Genomic DNA, 21288 nt, shown 5'->3' on the forward strand with positions numbered 1-21288 from the left:
GAAATACGATATATTACCCCGTTTATATCCGGATTGCAAGTTCTTGAAACTACTTGGAAGTTCTTCTCAGTTCTCTTTTACTGAACAAGTTTGTTGTCGAACAGGATTTTGTAAAAGTTTGTACAAACTTTTGAGTTATCGTACAGACCTATAGTTTTGTTCCTTTACTTTTTTAATGGTAAAAGAGAAAAATGTCAAACATGATCTCTCATGACCAGTTTTACCAGAAAAGTAAATTTATAATAAAAAACAGTGAAATTTATGGTCTGCTCAAGTACTGCAAGAATCTACTAATTTTTACTATATTTTCCGATAACAAAGGAAAAATTGTTATCGTAGTAAAAATTTGTAGATTCTTTCAGGTTCTGGAACAGGCATCTACATATACAATGTATGCATGGTTTAATAAGAAAGGTTAGCTAAAGCTTCCTGTCAATTTAAATTTTTTCTTTCGACTATTCCTAAAACGTCAAAACAGTATACAGAATCTTTGTACATACATATGTGTGGATGGCAGAATAAGGTAATCTCATTTGAAAAACCCGTCCTTGAGCTGCCAAATACAACCATGCTTTCGAAACGAAATGAAAGTTCTTTTTGTTATTGTATGGCAATGACAACAACAATTGTTTATTTACATTTTATTTTATTTAGTGTGTATGTACATGGTAGAATAAGAAAAGGTAGCAGCAATACACAGCTGACTGAACTGGGTTGTAACGTTAGTGTCAAATCTCATATGACATTTTATACATTTATTTCTATTTCGATGTACATTAGGGACATATATTTTTTGAGAAAAAATATATATCATTCGAAAAAAAAAACATTTCCCAGAAAGACTTCTTCATATCAATGATATGTAACCTCCTCCAAGTTCGAACGATAAGCCGCGCAGTAAATCCCCGCTTGTAGAGGCGATACAACGTTTGTTAATATGTGAGGTATTTTGTTAAAATTTAAAAAAATAAAGCCCTAATAAACATGTGTTTCTTTTGGTCTGTTCCAGTACTGTAAGAATCTACTAATTTTTACTATTTTTTCCGATAACATAAAGGAAAAAATGTTATCGTAGTAAAAAGTAGTAGCTTCTTGCAGGTTCTGGAACATAGCATTTGATTTCTAAAACAAAACATTGAAACAGCTTCTCCTTTTTCTATGAATTTCCAGCGACCCCAAACTTTTCTGCAAGAATTCTACTTTCTGCGAGAATTTATGCATTTAGTGGAATGATGTGGAAACATAAAAACTGAAAATGTAACGAATTTTCATTCATGTTTTCCAAAATATTGAATCAAATGTGAAAAATTATTAGTTTTTTAAATTCCAATAATTTATAGACATTTCCTTGTTTTGTTTACAAATACAACTGGCAGTAACGTTACAAACAAAAACAAATTCCTTTGTGGTTGTTGTTCGAGTTGTATTTGTTGTAGTATTAATTCTACCATGGTTCTACCATGGTGTATGTATATAATTTTTATTGGAACAAATAAATTCCAATTAAGTAATGATGCAACAATCTTTGGCACAATTTCGGAAGAATTCGCATTAAGTTTTTTTCGCGCTTGTTCTTGTTAATGCAATTCAGGGCTGCAGAATGCAATAATTATGGGAAAATTGTCAAGAAAGATGGTAAGCATTCAAAAAGAAATTCTGTGAAAAAATCCCTAAAATAACAGTGTTTTTCTGTATCACGCTCCTCAGGATACACTCGAAAAGCAATGAACAAATGAAGGAAAAGAAACGTTTGCTTACAAGCCGTCAACGAATACACCAATTGATTGACCTGATACCAAAAGCGTTTCGGCAACCAACAACAGCAACAACCCGGTAAGTAAATGGGTTGGAGTGATGATGAATTGCTTAAATTCATATGTGTTCTTGTTGCAGATCACCAAACCTCTACGGAATCTTGGAAAACTCGTCGCGGACACGGGGAAGGTCTTCGGAAGCGATATAAATCATAAAAAATGGTTGCCTCTAATAAGAATTTCCGCCGCTGGAGGTTAATGTGTCTGCCAATTTAATCATGTGCTTGAAGATCTGGGCTAGAATCCAAAAGGTGTATAAACCCCAAAAATTCCGTGCGGGCAGTGGTACTATACGCGGTCGTCGTGGACCCCTTATAATATACCACAAAGATGAAGGTTTTTTGCAAATGTGGTTCCACCTTGAAGCTTCCTCATTCCAAGATTGATAACACCGATTTGTATCCCAATTTTAAATCTGAAGAAATCCGCAGGTACTTCGTGACCCACGCAAGAAGATCTTTGGCCGTATTCTTCGTCTCAATCCAATGTTAATTGAATTGGCTAAAAACCACTTTGCTGTTGTTGCCAGCAAAGCTGCTGCCAACCGCGCTACAATGTTACAGAAGGTTTTTGAATCTGGAAAGAAGATGCCCGCTACACCCCAAGAAGATGTAAACTTTTGAAATCTTATAAACTTTGTTAGAATATATTTTTTAATGCAGCAAAATGTATGATTCTGTATAAAATTTAAGAATTGGTATACATATACATATAACTAACTAATGTTTTACATATTTCTTAAGAAACCGACATCTATGTATGTTTGTTTTATCTTTAAAAAATAAAACCTTCCCAAGGGAAAAATACGATATTGTAGTCATGATTGTAAAAGCTGGATCTTGTGGAGTCATTTTAATTGTTGTCTTTCCAAACAGCCATTTTAGGTTGTCACCGCAGGATTTTTTCAGTTGTAGCACATGCTTTTTAAAAGTACTTTAAAATGCACACCGTTGCAAAAGCTACCTCAGTTTTCTACCTGTTGCTTATTTAGTGTGTATTCTGCGTTTCAAATGCGCATCAGTGACGATGTGGATTTCAATACTTCGCATTAATTCTGTATCACTGCGATATCGAATAGGATGCTTGACACTAATTCTTTCAATTATTGTGACAAAAATGTACGTCTGAAAGCATGGATATAGTCCATCCTTAATCTATGTCTGGAAAAAAAGTTTTTGACAAAATCTGATGATCTGCTCGTAAGTAATTGTACGCACCATTTTAGCGAAAATCTTTCAACCTTTATAGGGGAAGAAGTAAACATTTCCCCCATTCTCGAAATTGATTAAACATTTGAAAAAATATGACGAAGACCGATATTTGGACCACATCAGCAGATCCGTTCGAGATTTATCCTTCAGACGGGCGGACAGACAAGACATAATCGACTGCAAATGGTCTGAAAATTTTAAATTTAAAAATTTTAAATTAAATTGTTTTCAGATTTAAAATGTAAGTAAACCTAACGTATGTATGTTTTAACATATACATACATACAAAGTTTGTCAAACTCTTGTTACGGGTACTTTACACGATATGTTTTTTACATATGAGTTGTCACTTCTCCCATACAAAATGTATGTATATGCAAAGTGACAGCTCATATGTAAAAAACATATCGCGTAAAGTACGCATTAGCAATGAAGGGACGGCAGAGCGAATACAACTCTGTGAGCTCTGAGCGTGAGGTTACCTTGTATCATTGTATCATGGTATGTGTGTGTTCTGTTTGAATAATATGCCAAACAATTTTAAAAGCAATCGAATTCAATGGTTTTTAAAATAGTTTTTAGAACATTTGTATGGAAGAAATTTGTCAGCTTTTCATTGAAACAAACATTTTATCATATCCACAACTCGATTATGTGGAGAAACCTTGGCCCTTCATTCATTTTTCGTGTTTTTTATAAAATGCTCAACATTGGTATTGTAAACAAACCCACTTGTTGCTTTTGTGTTTACTTATTTTGATGTTTTAGGAATTCAGGAAAAACTAGGGTTCTATAGATTTTTTCCATTTAAATTTACCTCTTTACTTATACCATGATATCTCACAAAGATAACGATGTTCACGATCGGTCTGTGTGTATATGCATATTTGGGATATGTACCCGTAAATTCGTATGTGTGGTATACCATGGAGTCTCAGTCAAATTGTTTATTAAAAAAGGATGTTCATTATGAAAATAATTACAAAAATATTCTTTCGATCTCAACAACTTTATTTATTAAACAATGTTTTTTATTAAGAAAATAATTTAAAAAAAAATTAATTATTCTTTGAATTCAATATATATATATATTCTATTCATAATATTAATTATTATCATTAATATTAATTATTATTAAATAAATAAATGAAATTATATTACTAACTTAAATTACTAAGGCCATGTTTATATTATAGATTTTTGCAGGGTTAACCTTCTTCTTGAAATATAAGCAATGGAATTGACATTTGAAACCCAGTGGGTTTGTCAAATCTGGTTATGTATAAACGTACTATAACTTAAATTATAATTACACAGTGCAAAATTTTCAAGACATTTTTGTGTTATATTACAACTTATTAATGTGGAAATTTTTCATCCCTCCAAAATAAATCATTATGCCAAGTTTACACTTGCGCTCCAAAATCCATTGGATTTCACGAAATCCTGAAATACACCCCGTTGTTTACACTAATTTTTTGTTGATTTCAAACATATGACAATGATCAAGGTAGATGCATATGCGCAGCTGATTGAACATGAATTTTCAAAACAAGTTGTTGTAAATTGAATTAAACATCAAAAATATTCGACAATACAGAACTTTACAACTTTATTTAAAAAATTATCGTAAAATTATCTATATATCATATCAATTGTGTATAGTACCAAAAAATAAATAATGATTTTATAGTTGAGACATCATAATAATAAATTTTGATAGATAAAAGCAAGGTATATTTATATAAGGTAGAAGTGACAATCAGCTGTATTCTTACTTTTTTGTAAAATTAGTTTTCAAAATATAATAGGGTCTACTCATGAAATTTGAAATTTCGAAATTTGCTACCATAAAATACTACTTTTCATCGTAGACGTGTAAAAAAATGACCTACGACAGTTCTGAATGCTTTATATTTACATTTTGATTCAAATTTGTTCTATTTTAGAGGATTTTCAAAATGTATTTATGCTTTTTTTGCTGGAGTTTTTGCAATTTCCGTCATTTCCCGTTTGCGCATTTTTAGGAAATTTGTATGGGGGAGAAATTTTTTACAACTAGATCTATTTTCTAAAATTACCATTAAAAAAGTACGGGAACACAATGAAAAATAGCATTGTAAGAAAGTTATTTAATATTTTTCACCTTGTTTACAAATTTTGATACTAAAATTTGTTGTTTCATCAATTCGCACATCCACCTTGTTTATTGTGATAGTCCCGGTCCACACTAGAGTGATTTCATTGAAAAAATTGCATGAAATTATGCGTCTCTAGATCGACCTCCATAGTAAAGTAAAATCATAAAATTGCTATAGTGGGGAATTCGATTTAACAACACCTTATTTCATGAAATTTTTTAATGAAATTCACGCTAGTGTGGACCGGGACATACTTGAAAAGTGTTGCAACTTTTGGTACTTTTTTAGGCAAAAACAAGGTTGTACATCATGTGTAGTGTGATTTCGATGTTGATTTCGCTGAAATCAGGAAATGAGATGATTTCATTTTTGTATGCGAAATCATGATAAATTTTGCATGATTCCGCGCGAAATCACGAAACGCCTTCGAAATCACGAAAAGACGCCGAATGTAAACCAAACATTATTGACTTCACCACTGCATGCTAGAGTTGTATAGTTCATGAACGAACTAGTTCAATTGAACGATTCAGTGAAAAGAGCGTATGAACTAGATCAGTCTATATAGTTCATTATAGTTCAATAGCTCACTGAGCGCCGACCGAAAGATCGACGAACGAACGATTCACAATCTAGTTCAGCCTGTCATTCACATATGAATAAAGTGACGCCGTCATCTGTCCTAAGTGATTCCTTCGTAATGTAATGAGTTTTGTTTATGTTTTGGATCAATGTGAAGTGTCAACCCCCATTGTAATAAAAGTAATTTCTACATAAAGAACATTTTTGACAAAACATATCTCAATATATCGAATCTATTACCAATTCAATGTGTCTTGTTTTTGGATAGAAAAAAGGAAAAAAAATAAAAAGAAACATTCACAAAGTTTTTTCTTAGTGATAATTTCTACACACACACACACAACATAGGATTTTTTTCCAGCCACTTAAAATTCTTATTACAATTTTTTCCGAAGGACGTGTTTTCTAAACATTTGAAAAAATATGACGAAGACCGATATTTGGACCACATCAGCAGATCCGTTCGAGATTTATCCTTCAGACGGGCGGACAGACAAGACATAATCGACTGCAAATGGTCTGAAAATTTTAAATTTAAAAATTTTAAATTAAATTGTTTTCAGATTTAAAATGTAAGTAAACCTAACGTATGTATGTTTTAACATATACATACATACAAAGTTTGTCAAACTCTTGTTACGGGTACTTTACACGATATGTTTTTTACATATGAGTTGTCACTTCTCCCATACAAAATGTATGTATATGCAAAGTGACAGCTCATATGTAAAAAACATATCGCGTAAAGTACGCATTAGCAATGAAGGGACGGCAGAGCGAATACAACTCTGTGAGCTCTGAGCGTGAGGTTACCTTGTATCATTGTATCATGGTATGTGTGTGTTCTGTTTGAATAATATGCCAAACAATTTTAAAAGCAATCGAATTCAATGGTTTTTAAAATAGTTTTTAGAACATTTGTATGGAAGAAATTTGTCAGCTTTTCATTGAAACAAACATTTTATCATATCCACAACTCGATTATGTGGAGAAACCTTGGCCCTTCATTCATTTTTCGTGTTTTTTATAAAATGCTCAACATTGGTATTGTAAACAAACCCACTTGTTGCTTTTGTGTTTACTTATTTTGATGTTTTAGGAATTCAGGAAAAACTAGGGTTCTATAGATTTTTTCCATTTAAATTTACCTCTTTACTTATACCATGATATCTCACAAAGATAACGATGTTCACGATCGGTCTGTGTGTATATGCATATTTGGGATATGTACCCGTAAATTCGTATGTGTGGTATACCATGGAGTCTCAGTCAAATTGTTTATTAAAAAAGGATGTTCATTATGAAAATAATTACAAAAATATTCTTTCGATCTCAACAACTTTATTTATTAAACAATGTTTTTTATTAAGAAAATAATTTAAAAAAAAATTAATTATTCTTTGAATTCAATATATATATATATTCTATTCATAATATTAATTATTATCATTAATATTAATTATTATTAAATAAATAAATGAAATTATATTACTAACTTAAATTACTAAGGCCATGTTTATATTATAGATTTTTGCAGGGTTAACCTTCTTCTTGAAATATAAGCAATGGAATTGACATTTGAAACCCAGTGGGTTTGTCAAATCTGGTTATGTATAAACGTACTATAACTTAAATTATAATTACACAGTGCAAAATTTTCAAGACATTTTTGTGTTATATTACAACTTATTAATGTGGAAATTTTTCATCCCTCCAAAATAAATCATTATGCCAAGTTTACACTTGCGCTCCAAAATCCATTGGATTTCACGAAATCCTGAAATACACCCCGTTGTTTACACTAATTTTTTGTTGATTTCAAACATATGACAATGATCAAGGTAGATGCATATGCGCAGCTGATTGAACATGAATTTTCAAAACAAGTTGTTGTAAATTGAATTAAACATCAAAAATATTCGACAATACAGAACTTTACAACTTTATTTAAAAAATTATCGTAAAATTATCTATATATCATATCAATTGTGTATAGTACCAAAAAATAAATAATGATTTTATAGTTGAGACATCATAATAATAAATTTTGATAGATAAAAGCAAGGTATATTTATATAAGGTAGAAGTGACAATCAGCTGTATTCTTACTTTTTTGTAAAATTAGTTTTCAAAATATAATAGGGTCTACTCATGAAATTTGAAATTTCGAAATTTGCTACCATAAAATACTACTTTTCATCGTAGACGTGTAAAAAAATGACCTACGACAGTTCTGAATGCTTTATATTTACATTTTGATTCAAATTTGTTCTATTTTAGAGGATTTTCAAAATGTATTTATGCTTTTTTTGCTGGAGTTTTTGCAATTTCCGTCATTTCCCGTTTGCGCATTTTTAGGAAATTTGTATGGGGGAGAAATTTTTTACAACTAGATCTATTTTCTAAAATTACCATTAAAAAAGTACGGGAACACAATGAAAAATAGCATTGTAAGAAAGTTATTTAATATTTTTCACCTTGTTTACAAATTTTGATACTAAAATTTGTTGTTTCATCAATTCGCACATCCACCTTGTTTATTGTGATAGTCCCGGTCCACACTAGAGTGATTTCATTGAAAAAATTGCATGAAATTATGCGTCTCTAGATCGACCTCCATAGTAAAGTAAAATCATAAAATTGCTATAGTGGGGAATTCGATTTAACAACACCTTATTTCATGAAATTTTTTAATGAAATTCACGCTAGTGTGGACCGGGACATACTTGAAAAGTGTTGCAACTTTTGGTACTTTTTTAGGCAAAAACAAGGTTGTACATCATGTGTAGTGTGATTTCGATGTTGATTTCGCTGAAATCAGGAAATGAGATGATTTCATTTTTGTATGCGAAATCATGATAAATTTTGCATGATTCCGCGCGAAATCACGAAACGCCTTCGAAATCACGAAAAGACGCCGAATGTAAACCAAACATTATTGACTTCACCACTGCATGCTAGAGTTGTATAGTTCATGAACGAACTAGTTCAATTGAACGATTCAGTGAAAAGAGCGTATGAACTAGATCAGTCTATATAGTTCATTATAGTTCAATAGCTCACTGAGCGCCGACCGAAAGATCGACGAACGAACGATTCACAATCTAGTTCAGCCTGTCATTCACATATGAATAAAGTGACGCCGTCATCTGTCCTAAGTGATTCCTTCGTAATGTAATGAGTTTTGTTTATGTTTTGGATCAATGTGAAGTGTCAACCCCCATTGTAATAAAAGTAATTTCTACATAAAGAACATTTTTGACAAAACATATCTCAATATATCGAATCTATTACCAATTCAATGTGTCTTGTTTTTGGATAGAAAAAAGGAAAAAAAATAAAAAGAAACATTCACAAAGTTTTTTCTTAGTGATAATTTCTACACACACACACACAACATAGGATTTTTTTCCAGCCACTTAAAATTCTTATTACAATTTTTTCCGAAGGACGTGTTTTCTAAACTTAATACAAACATAGTCTTTCTTTATGAATGGAATAAAAATATCTAAATGTAATATTTTTGTAGTTTAATTATACTATTTTAATGTTTGTTCCTATTTGGTGTGTGTATGTGTTTTCATCAAGCGAACGATTAAGAGCCCGTGAGCGATTCTGATCCGAATGATTGAACTGGGTAGTGAACTATGAACTAGATTACTGAACTAGTTCAGTTAAAAGAGCTGAGCTATTGAACTAGATCTTTCAAATGAACTAGATTGTACAACTCTACTGCATGCTATGGATGCATCAGAACGCGACTTAACATAAAAGCTCTGTTCCTTTACGTTCAAGAATCTTCAAGTTTTACCACTTTTTACTCGAAAAGCGTTCCTTTACTTCAGACACCATACAATTTATATGAGTGCAGTTTACAACTTATACTACTTTTGCCGGTTTTACAACTTTCAAAAGTAAAGGAACAGACCAAAAGCATGTTGTTTACAGTAGGTGTGTTAATATAGCGTTTTCTGATTTCTCCAAAAAAATGTTTCAATTGTGCTATGCGTATTACATTTTAGTAAGGAAATATTTCCATATTGCTGCAATAACACTTTCCATGCCTTTATGGTTGAAATTAATACATTTTTTGTGAATATTGTAATTCTTCTAGGAAATTACAAAATGTATCTATTATACAATTTTTTTCATTTAAGGACATGTTCCCCTCATGTTGCAATAAACGCATAAGTGGAATCATGCCGGATACTAAATCGATGGTGCACTATAGATCATCTGTTGATCTTCTGGCCGCAAGAGTTTCTACAGTGTTATTATTGTATATACTTAAGTGTAGATTTTCCAATTTGAAAGTTTCGTATGCGTACGATGCCTGCATTTTATATTTTGTTTTGATGTACATAGCTGTAGTTGGGCTTTGATTCATAAAATATAATTTGTTTCTGATAAAATCATATGTCAAATTGCATAACAAATGCATAACATCAATAGCCCACATGAAGTTATATCCTGGAACCGCTTCGAAGAATATGCGTTTTACCCTTAATGGGTACAATAGTTGCATGTGTATTGAATCCGCGTCGCATGTAACCAGAACTATTGTGAGACTAATGCTTGATACTGCTGCAAAAATTTGATCAAGCATGCACCTTATATTGTCAACGGTATAATTTGGTTTTGCTGCCACCCCTACCAAAATATGCCAATCCCAAACCAAACCACTCAACAGAAAAGCATATACTACATATCTGTAACCGTCATCGCTTGCCTTCAGTCCGTCGAAGGAAAGAATGCATTGTTTTTCTGCTGGTGGTTTGTTATCGAAATATTGACGAATAATAGATTTTGTACTTTCTTCAAAGTCCATTGGACTGTCTGGTAAATACAGTTCTATGTAGTCTGTGGGTGGGTAACTAAATAATAGTTCCTCCATTTTATAACTTTTATTTGAAACTAATAGTTTCGTCATTAAAAATTTTATTTCCCTGGGCGAATATGGGTAACTTGATTTTCCAGTAAGTATATCTATCCACATTTCAGTACATGAACGTTCGTCGTTGTCATCATCGCGATGATAGTATGATTCATTTATTTCTACTTCCACAACATCATCGCTAGAGTTGTATAGTTCATGAACGAACTAGTTCAATTGAACGATTCAGTGAAAAGAGCGTATGAACTAGATCAGTCTATATAGTTCATTATAGTTCAATAGCTCACTGAGCGCCGACCGAAAGATCGACGAACGAACGATTCACAATCTAGTTCAGCCTGTCATTCACATATGAATAAAGTGACGCCGTCATCTGTCCTAAGTGATTCCTTCGTAATGTAATGAGTTTTGTTTATGTTTTGGATCAATGTGAAGTGTCAACCCCCATTGTAATAAAAGTAATTTCTACATAAAGAACATTTTTGACAAAACATATCTCAATATATCGAATCTATTACCAATTCAATGTGTCTTGTTTTTGGATAGAAAAAAGGAAAAAAAATAAAAAGAAACATTCACAAAGTTTTTTCTTAGTGATAATTTCTACACACACACACACAACATAGGATTTTTTTCCAGCCACTTAAAATTCTTATTACAATTTTTTCCGAAGGACGTGTTTTCTAAACTTAATGCAAACATAGTCTTTCTTTATGAATGGAATAAAAATATCTAAATGTAATATTTTTGTAGTTTAATTATACTATTTTAATGTTTGTTCCTATTTGGTGTGTGTATGTGTTTTCATCAAGCGAACGATTAAGAGCCCGTGAGCGATTCTGATCCGAATGATTGAACTGGGTAGTGAACTATGAACTAGATTACTGAACTAGTTCAGTTAAAAGAGCTGAGCTATTGAACTAGATCTTTCAAATGAACTAGATTGTACAACTCTAATCATCGCTATCATCGTAGTCGTCACTGTTGTGGACGACGACACTGTTCTGGCTGTAGATTCAACTGCAGCTGTAGCTGAATCAGCAGAGGTCATTTCAGCTGGAAGGTTGTAGTTTACTTCGACTTCATTATTGTGAATGACGGCACTGGCTGCAGATGGCAATATAAATATTTTTTGAAATCGCATTTGGGTGGAAATGCAGAAAGCATATTTAAATTATTTTTTAAAATTTGTATTGCTGCCCATATTGTTGCAATATCGCAATCAATCCAGGCCTAATAGAATGAAATCTTAGGTAATTATTGCCGGTTGGCCAACACCTCTCCTTGCTTTTGCATGCTGGAATGCAGCATTTCTTTCTTGATGGCATCTGAAAATATAATAATTAATATATAAATATTAAGTCTGTCTGGTTACTTTCCCAGCAAGAATTGTCCAGCAAGAACTTTCTCAGAGAGTAAGGGGTTTTTATTCTCTTTTGCTAGAAAATTGTAAAAAGTAAACAGACACCTCCCAGCAAAAACCAGCAAGCAATCAGCTAACTTGCCAAAACAGAACAATTTGTCCGCCAACAAAGGAAGCAAACACGTATTTTACTAAAAATAAAAAAGAAAATGAAACAAAAAAGTATTTTTCCACTTTACAAATTTGTTCTCCATAAAACAATACAATTAGACTATGTTATTTCCACAATAAAATTGTTTTTAATGTTCACAAACATAAATCAACAAAAAACTAAAAACGGCTGATTGATTGTTTTCAGGAAGAAGAAGAGCTTGCAAGTGCTTGCTAGAAGAAATTTGTCTAGCAAGAATTTGCAAGCTCTCAGTGAAAGAACTGTCAAAATGTCTCTCTCGAATCGCTCTCTTTTGCTGGTTTTTTGTGTTAACAGACGACTTCCAGCAACAATTGGTACAAATTGTTACAAATTTTAGGGTAACCAGACACAGCTATTATTTATTATTTTGTTAAAAATAAACAAATATTTCGTATGCGGAAAGGAAATAAAAAAATTTGCAAATTTGAAAACAAAACGAACAAAACAAACGATGGTAGTGGCATCGTAAAATTTTGAATATGTTATGCCAAAACTTTCTTTATGTTGTTGGGGAAATTACAATAAAAATATTTTTTTATAAAGGTTTTTGGCTTTTCATATTCGATCAGCTGGTGTGATACCACTACCTGTTAGTTCTGCCATGGATTGTGTATATAATTTTGAAGTTTTAGGAACACTCGAAAGAACAAGTTTAATAAGCCGTTTATATATAACAAGGTTAACCCAGTGGGTCTGGGTTTCAAATGTCATTTCCATTGTATATACTTCAAACAAATCCTCATAAAGAAGGTTAACCCTGCAAAAAACTATAATATAAACGCCGTATAAACTAACCTTTTTAATTGAACCATGGGTCAAAACGATAACTTTTCCAGCAATAATCACTCAGTAAACTTCAGGGAGCAAGTTGAGGTGAGTCGCTCAGCTAATTTTTTTTTTCTTTAAATTGTACATTTTTTAAATATCCTGCCTTCGGCCGGAGATTTGTGAATTTATATGCTGCTTATATTAGTGCTGTTTGCAGGGTTAACCTTCTTTATAAGAATATGTTTGAAATATAAGCAATGGAATTGACATTTAAAACCCTGTCGGTTTGTTAAATCCGGTTATATATAAACGGGGTATTAAGGTCTATTGGACCAAGGTAAATTCATAGAAGGTATATGCATGAATTACAACAACTAATAGGTACTTTACACGATATGTTTTTTACATATGAGTTGCCACTTTTTATATACAAAATGTATATGCAAAGTGACAACGCATACATATGTAAAAAACATATCGTGTAAAGTACCCATAACAAATTTACAAAAACAACATGGTTGTTATTGAAAATTTATTGTCAAAGAAAATATTGAATAATATGGTCGTTCCAAATTTTTTCTCAGGAAAACATAAATACATTTTGAAAATCCTCCAAAATAGAACAAATTTGAATTACAATGTAAATATAAAGCATTCAGAACTGTCGTAGGTAATTTTTATTACACGTTTAGGAAGAGAAACAGTATTTTACGGTAACAAATTTCGATGTTTCAAATTTCTTGAGTAGACCCTATTACATTTTGAAAATTAATGCTCTGTTCCAGAACCTGCAAGAAGCTACTATTTTTTACTACGATAACATTTTTTCCTTTATGTTATCGAAAAATATAGCAAAAATTAGTAGATTCTTGCAGTACTGGAACATACCATAAATTTACAAAAACAGTAAGAATACAGCTGATTGTCACTTCTACCTTCTAGAAATATGCCTTGGATTGGACTATTGGGTAAACAAACAACTTCAGTGACAATTATTTCAAATTATTGAATATAGCTTTGTTCCAGAACTAAAAATTTCAACTATTTTTACGACTTTTACACATTTTACCCGAAAAACCGTTCCCGTACACAAGAAAAGCAGTAAATGTTCACTTCTCTCTAAACAAAAATGGCGCTGAATTACGTTCTCTTTAAAAATTTTTTACTCGACAAATTTGAGCGTGTAAAAAATAGTAACGTGGTTGCCGGCGTCTAATTGGCTGGTACGCCGACTTTGACATTTGTCCAGTTTTTTTTACGTATTTTCCATTTTTCCGTTCCCGAACTACAGTGAATCACAGTCAAAAGTATCCACTTCAGTTTCTTTCATTAAAACTGCGATTGCTATGAATTGGTTAATGATAGCGATTGCATTCCTTTTTATATTTTTACATTAGTGTCTTAAATATAATAAAATAAAATTAACGAAATTTAGATAAAAAAAAATAAAAATGGTTAAACAACATGATTTCTACCTCACAGTGAAAAGTATGCACTCTAACAGTTTCATGAAACAAAAAGGATTTTTTATGGTTTCAGCCCTTGGTATGACATCCTTTGTTATCCTTTACAGCTTTTATCCTTTTTGACAGAGATTTAACTAAGTTTTCGGGGCAAGATATCGGAATTTTTCCCCATTCTTCTTACAAGGCACTTTTCAGGGTTCCTATGCTTAAGATGTTACGATTTTTTATACAGTTTGTCAAGTAATTGTTTTCGAACCAAGAAAACTAAAATTTTTCTGTATTAATTTATGAAAAATGACTAATAATTGTGATAAAAATGTCGGGGTTTTTGCGAAAAATAGTTGGTCGACTTATTTAAGACAAGATAGTATGAATAAATAAAAAATTAACCCAAGTAGTCCAACAAAAAGTAACGAAAAACAATAACTACATGTAATGCAAGTAGTGAAGTTCCGAAATATCCCATATTTTTGGTAAATTCTTGAAAATCATGACATTTTATGAATGTTATTCTTAAAAAGGGTTAACTACTAACAAGTATCAACAATATTAGGCATAGGATATTTCTACTAGGAGGGTTACCACATGGACCAAGGGAGTACCAGGTCATATTACATGATCAGGGTCCTATAGGTCTTAAACCGGGAATATTTGAAAACTAAGACGTTTTATGAGTTTTCTAGTTCACGAGGATGGACTGCCATCAAATACAATAAATATTACCTACAGCATAATTAGATCAGAAGGGTTTCCAGATCGACTAAAAAGGTACCAGGTTATATAAACAGTGAACGAGGCCACCTGGGCCCCGAAACAGGACACCAAAGTTTGTTTTTTTACTTAAAATTAATTGAGAGATAATGGCATTTCACTAAACATTCGGAAATATCGCAGTAGGAAACCAATATTACTTAGAAATGTATGGGGTAAAGGTTTCGACAATTTTCAGAAATGCATACTTCGACCTATAGGACACATTTCGCGTACTCTGCAGTACTACTGTAGTACATTTTTAAGGGAAAAATTATGTTTATGGGTAAATAATGCTTCAGTGTTAGCATGGAAGCAAAAAAAACTTAGAGAATTCCTCTGAATTCGCTATAAACATTTGAAATCGGAGGTCTATTAAAAATCACCATAGACTGACAATATCTTATATATGCATTTCATAGCGATTTTGGTACTTTTATGTCGTATTTTGGTTTATGTTGGAGAATGCCCTTATCCCTTAATTTAATTTGAGTTAAATAAACAAATTTTAAGCCCTGGTTATGGATTCAGGTGGCCTGATTTACTGTATATATAACCTGTCACCTTTTAGTAGATCTGGCAACCCCCCTGATTTAATTATTCTGTAGGTAATATTTATTATAATTGATGGCAGTCCACCCTGGTGAACTAAAAAAACTCATAAAACGCCTTAGTTTTCAGATATTCCCGGTATAAGACCTATAGGACCCTGTTTACATGTAATATGACCTGGTATTCCCTTGGTCCGTATGGTAACCCTCCTAGGAGGGATATTCTATGCATAATATTGTTGATACTTGTTAGTAGTTAACTCTTTTTAAGAATAACATTCATAAAATGCCATGATTTTCAAGAATTTACCAAAAATATGGGTTATTTTGGAACCTCCATTAATTTTCGAAAACATTTATTTGACAGCTTGAATTATATGTAGTTGTGGATTTTCGTTATTTTTTGTTGGACTACGTGGGTCAATTTTTTATTTATACATCCTATCTTGTCTTTAATAAGTCTACCAACTATTTTTTTGCAAAAAACCCGACATTTTTATCCCAATTATCAGTAATTTTTCATAAATTAATACAGAAAAATGTTAGTTTTCTTGGTTCGAAAACAATTACTTGACAAACTGTATTTGTCTCCAAAATATTCTATAAATTATCTATAGGATTCAAATCCGGGGATCGGGGAGGTGTTTGAATCACTTTTGGACAGTTACATAGCATCCACTTTGGAAAAATATTTGGGGAACCACTATTTATGCCTTTTGCATTGTTTTTAGGTTTATAATTAATTTTGTATTACGAATTTAATATTGTTATAGTAGTTGCTATTTAAATGGTTAAGTATATTGTAATGTAAATTATGTTGGCTATGTTTAGCTTATGCATTACTATGTATGAAATAAATGAAATGAAATGAAATGAAATGAAAATATGTGATTTGTGCTCGGGTTCATATATTGATAAAATTGGAATGTTGTCCCAAATCCCATTTTTCAGCGCCAAAATTTCAAATTACCCTTTCATAATGTTTAAATAATACATCTCATCCTTAATTCCTTCGATAAAGACACGATTTCCTACACCGGAAGCACTCATACAACGCCATACCACAACAGAGTCTCCTCTGTGCTTTACTGTTGAAATTGTGTATTTAGGGTCCAAGGCGGTACATATTTGCCCTATGACATACCTTAATTGGTCCATATGACCAAAACAGGCTGCCAATGAAAGCAATGAAGACAACATTAACCCGATTTTCGGTATTTTTAAGGTTTTAGCTTAATTATCCCGGAGATTTTTAAGGTTTTATCTTAATTAAAAATGGCTGAAATTTGGTATTTAGTTATCGATGGGTGTATAAAACTTTCCACCTGAAATTTGTTGGTATAAGTCCACGCATTTATGTATATAGCCCCCATAGGACTGTACCTCCCGATATTCGGTATTTTGGAGGTTCTATCTTCATTATCCCACCGAAATGGCTGAAATTTGGTATTTAGTTATCGTTGGGTGTATAGAACTTTCCAGCTGAAATTTGTTGATATAGGTTCACGCCTTCATATAGCCCCCATAGAACGGTACCTACCGATATTCGGTATTTTGAAGGTTTTAGCTTTTGTATGCCACCAAAATGTTTGAAATTTGGTAATTCGTCTTCGTTGAGGATATAAAAAATCGTTCCACCTAAAATTTGTTGGTATAGGTTCACGCCATCATATAGCTCCCATAGAAAGGTACCTACCGAATTTCTGTATTTTGTTCCATTTTACTTCAATACAGCTCGTGGTGGAGGGTGTAACAAGTTCGGCTCGGCCGAACTTAACGCTATTCTTACTCGTTAAATTTGTTTTTAGAACATTTGTATGGAAGAAATTCTGACAGTTTGAATTTTTTCTTTCGAGTGTTCCTTAAACTTCAAAATTATATACACAATCGGTGTTAAAAGTAATCGAATTCTATGATTTTTAAATTTATTTTTAGAACATTTGTATGGAAGATATTCGTCAGCTTTGCATTGAAACAATCATTTCATCATATCCACAATTCGATTATGTGGTGAAACTCTGACACTTCATTCATTTTTCGCGTTTTTTATGAAATGCTCTAATAATGTATTATAAACAAACCCACTTGTTGCTTTTGTGTTTAGTAATTTTGACGTTTTAGGGATTCGTTTTCGTTTACTTATAACATGGATCTGACCTATTATTGATCATATCTAGGGATAAGTAAATTAAGAAACAAAACAACGTATTTACAAACATAATTTATTTACATTCTTCATTTGTAACAAGTGAAATTGGATTTCATTTCTTGAACTTTTGTAATTGTGGTGCAGATAATTTAACTTTGCCCGGTATATTGCGTGCTAAGGCCTCCTCTTTTATACTCTTAAGTAAATCTTTTTCGCGATTGGTACACATCTTATCCTTTCCGAACATTGTTAAAGCCGTTTTAGCGGCACGGCCACGTTTTCCAGTGCCTGGTGTCAGCTTTACTTTATATTTGTAATTCTGTATTGACTGATACGGTGCAATCATTGGTATAACAAATAGTAATTCATCATCCTCATAGGGCTGTCCTGTTAACGAATCAATCATGTCGACATCAGCACCTGTATTTTTGTCATCTCCATCATCATCGTCATTGTTTTCCTGCGTAGATTTTGGTTCGAAGGATTGTTGTTTGGGTTTTGTATTTTTCAAAGCTATAGCACATTCCTCTAACTTAGGATCGGCTGTTGCAGCATTAGTTTTCTTGCCAGCTGATTTAAGAATCTCCATACGCAATTGACGTTCTTCTTCGTCTTGATCCTTGTATTTGGATTTGATTTTCTTAAGTTTTCCCTTTTGACCACGTTTGGCCTGGTTGTTACGGTTTTCTCCAGATTCTGAAGATTGTGCTTGCACTTGCTGTTGTTGAGTTTTTCGTTCCTTCTCTTCTTTGCGTTTCTTAGCATTCATTTGTTGTTTTTTACGAGTTGGAACAGCTGCAATGATTGTTGCCTCTTCTTCCTCCACCTCCTCCTTTGGATCATTGGAAGCAGCTTTTTCTTTTCCTGTTTTCTCTTCACTTATGTTTGATTTATCTTCTTTGTTTATTGTAATACGACCTGTATCATGCTCCACTTTGACTTGAATATCAGGAAATTCTGAATGGGAACTTTCATCTTCCTCTTCAAGTTCCAATTCTACCTCTTCCACATCTTCAAGCTTTTCATTTTCTGTTGTTATATGATGCTCGGCTTGCTCTCGTTCTTCCTCGAATGTACGCACCTTTCGTTCCCCACGATGCTTTTCAATAAAGCTATCCTCCAACTTGAACAACAAAGTAAGTCCCATAATTAGATGGCAAGAGGGTAAGAAATTTTTCTTGCCGCGTATCATAAAACTACCAGTTCCAAGGTATTCGCCAGTAGGTGCTGTTTTGCTTACTTGATCACTACGCACCCAATAAGCATTAGTCACAACCTTTGCGTCCCAGGCAACACTATATGAAATAGCCATGGTTCCTGCTTCAATGAGAGTCTTGGGAGGAACATCTCCACCGCTTGGATTGCGAACGACGACACTTGAGGCACCTTGAATTTCAGCATGTACGTAAATATCAGTGGGACGCATATATCTCTTGACAATAAGTTCGTTTTGCTGGGCATCTCGCCCACCAATAACCAAATAATTTTCCGAACTTATGAACCAATAGAATTTCTCAAACCAATATACCTTGCGGGCTTTCGATATGGTCGAAATAGTGCGAACATCTTTCAAGGTCTGTTGAGTCTTTCTTTCGGCCGACTTCAAAGCTTTCTGTGAGGCATCAATGGTCTTTTTCTCCTTCTCCGCTGCTGTCCTTTTCAGGTCATAGTATTTGCGAGCATTCGCCCAAGCTGATAAGGCTAAATCGACATCAACTAACAAGGTTGGCATTGTATTCTCATCGTCGTCATCTTCGCCATTTCCATAGGGGTCACTAAGTTTTAAAGTGATGTGATTGATTTCAAGTTTTAGTTGTTTGATTGCAGCTGCGGTCGGGTCACTGGCTTGGGCAGCCTTGACTAACTCATGTATATCAGGCCAAGACATTTGGTTAGCTATGGCGGAACGTATGGCCAGTATAGCGTTGTCCACTAGAACTTGATTGGCAGTTATCAATTCGGCTTTTTGCTTGTCGACTTCCTGGGCTTTGGTCAGATTTTCCAGACGCTTAGCATGGTCGAGTTTAACATTGGACAATTTTTTCAAAGCTTCCTTTTCCTGTTGCAAGGTTTTCATGTCGATTTTCTGACCTTCCAGTGTGGAATAAAACTCATCAACGGCCAACATAAACGTGTCAAAGGTAGCCACGGGATCTCCTTCATATTGGCATAACGGCATAGGATGATATTCAATATTTTGATAAAAATGTTCCACCTCAGCCCCCTCTTCGGTTGTAGGTTTCTCTACTTTTCTTTGAACAATGTAGCCCTTACTAACGTTTTGTCGAGCATTTTGCATCAATTCATAACCCTCAGTAAGGGCCTCCATAAGCTTGGGTAAATCTGTTTCCATATCAAATGGCTTACTGTTAACTTGTTTAGCAGCTTCACGTTTGTTCTTATTTTTCTTCGACTTTTTCTGCTCTCCAGCTTCTTCGCTCTTGTCATCTGCAGTTCCGATAGAGCAATTCTCCAGTTGATGTTTTATTAGGATATGATCTGCTAAAGCGGGACCACAATCTATTACTGACATGACCATATTTTTTAAATTATGACATGGAGCCGAAGATGAAACCATTTCTTTCAGTTCCTCCTTACTTGGGAGGGGATTCTCTTTCTTAACTCTACCAATAGGATATGTTTCACGAATAGCAAAACGTTCTTCTCCCTCTTGATGCGAACGCAATATGTACAATATTTTCATTTCATGATCTGTCAATATAATGTTGCCTCTATCATAGAGTTCCAATATAATGTGATAAGACGCTTCGCCAGTTCCGAATACAAGGTCCACAATACGATCAGTGCCAACTTGTGAGAATTGCTCCAGTCGTTTGTTCTTCAAATGTTTTCTCAATTTCATGCTGAATCCTGAGGGTGCCATATTCTTGGGCCATTCAAAGGACGTCGTGTGGAAACGAATGCCAGATTCTAAAAGCAGCACTTTTTTAGTTTCTCCACCGCCTTGAAAACGAATTAGGAACGTTTTGTTGTCGATGTCATAGATTTGGTTGACACGCAGCCCCACTAAACATTGGAGCTCCGTGACGCCACATACTATGTCGAACGAATTAAATCGTAGTTTCATTTCTTTTCACAATTTGTAATACTATATATTAAATGAACAATGTAGAAGAAAAGTAAATTCCTATAAATACGACACACCGACACGACACAAAAAATCTATTTGAGTCTTCTTCTTTTCGGCTGTTTGGATATGCAAAGTGAATGGATACCATTAGTTCTTTATGAATATTCAGGAATGGTCATATAATCAGATTTAAAAATTCCACTGGATTTCAAATGTCAATTCCATTGCGTATACGTCCAATAAATCCTCATAGAGAAGGTTAACCCGAGAAAAAGCTATATTGCACACGGCGTTTTATTTTTATCTTTTGTATAT

The 21288-nt window shown here is 33.1% G+C and overlaps 1 protein-coding gene and 1 long non-coding RNA gene across 2 annotated transcripts; one reads left to right on the forward strand and one right to left on the reverse strand.

Moving 5' to 3' along the window:
- Positions 1–1491: 1491 nt before the first annotated feature.
- LOC141390348 (uncharacterized) lies at positions 1492–2908 on the forward strand. Its single transcript, XR_012409329.1, has 3 exons — positions 1492–1635; positions 1708–1833; positions 1894–2908. It is a non-coding gene; the product is annotated as an uncharacterized lncRNA (long non-coding RNA).
- A 15031-nt stretch (positions 2909–17939) lies between these two features.
- Positions 17940–21141, reverse strand: Clbn (Nuclear export mediator factor NEMF homolog Clbn). Its single transcript, XM_073967282.1, has one exon. It carries the CDS (start codon positions 20968–20970, stop codon positions 17995–17997), a length of 2976 nt encoding a protein of 991 aa, XP_073823383.1. The 5' UTR covers positions 20971–21141; the 3' UTR covers positions 17940–17994.
- Between the last annotated feature and the right edge of the window lie 147 nt (positions 21142–21288).

The sequence above is a fragment of the Musca autumnalis genome, unplaced genomic scaffold, assembly GCF_047663935.1.
Source record: "Musca autumnalis isolate F117 unplaced genomic scaffold, ASM4766393v1 scaffold_1, whole genome shotgun sequence".
Classification (NCBI taxonomy): domain Eukaryota; kingdom Metazoa; phylum Arthropoda; class Insecta; order Diptera; family Muscidae; genus Musca; species Musca autumnalis.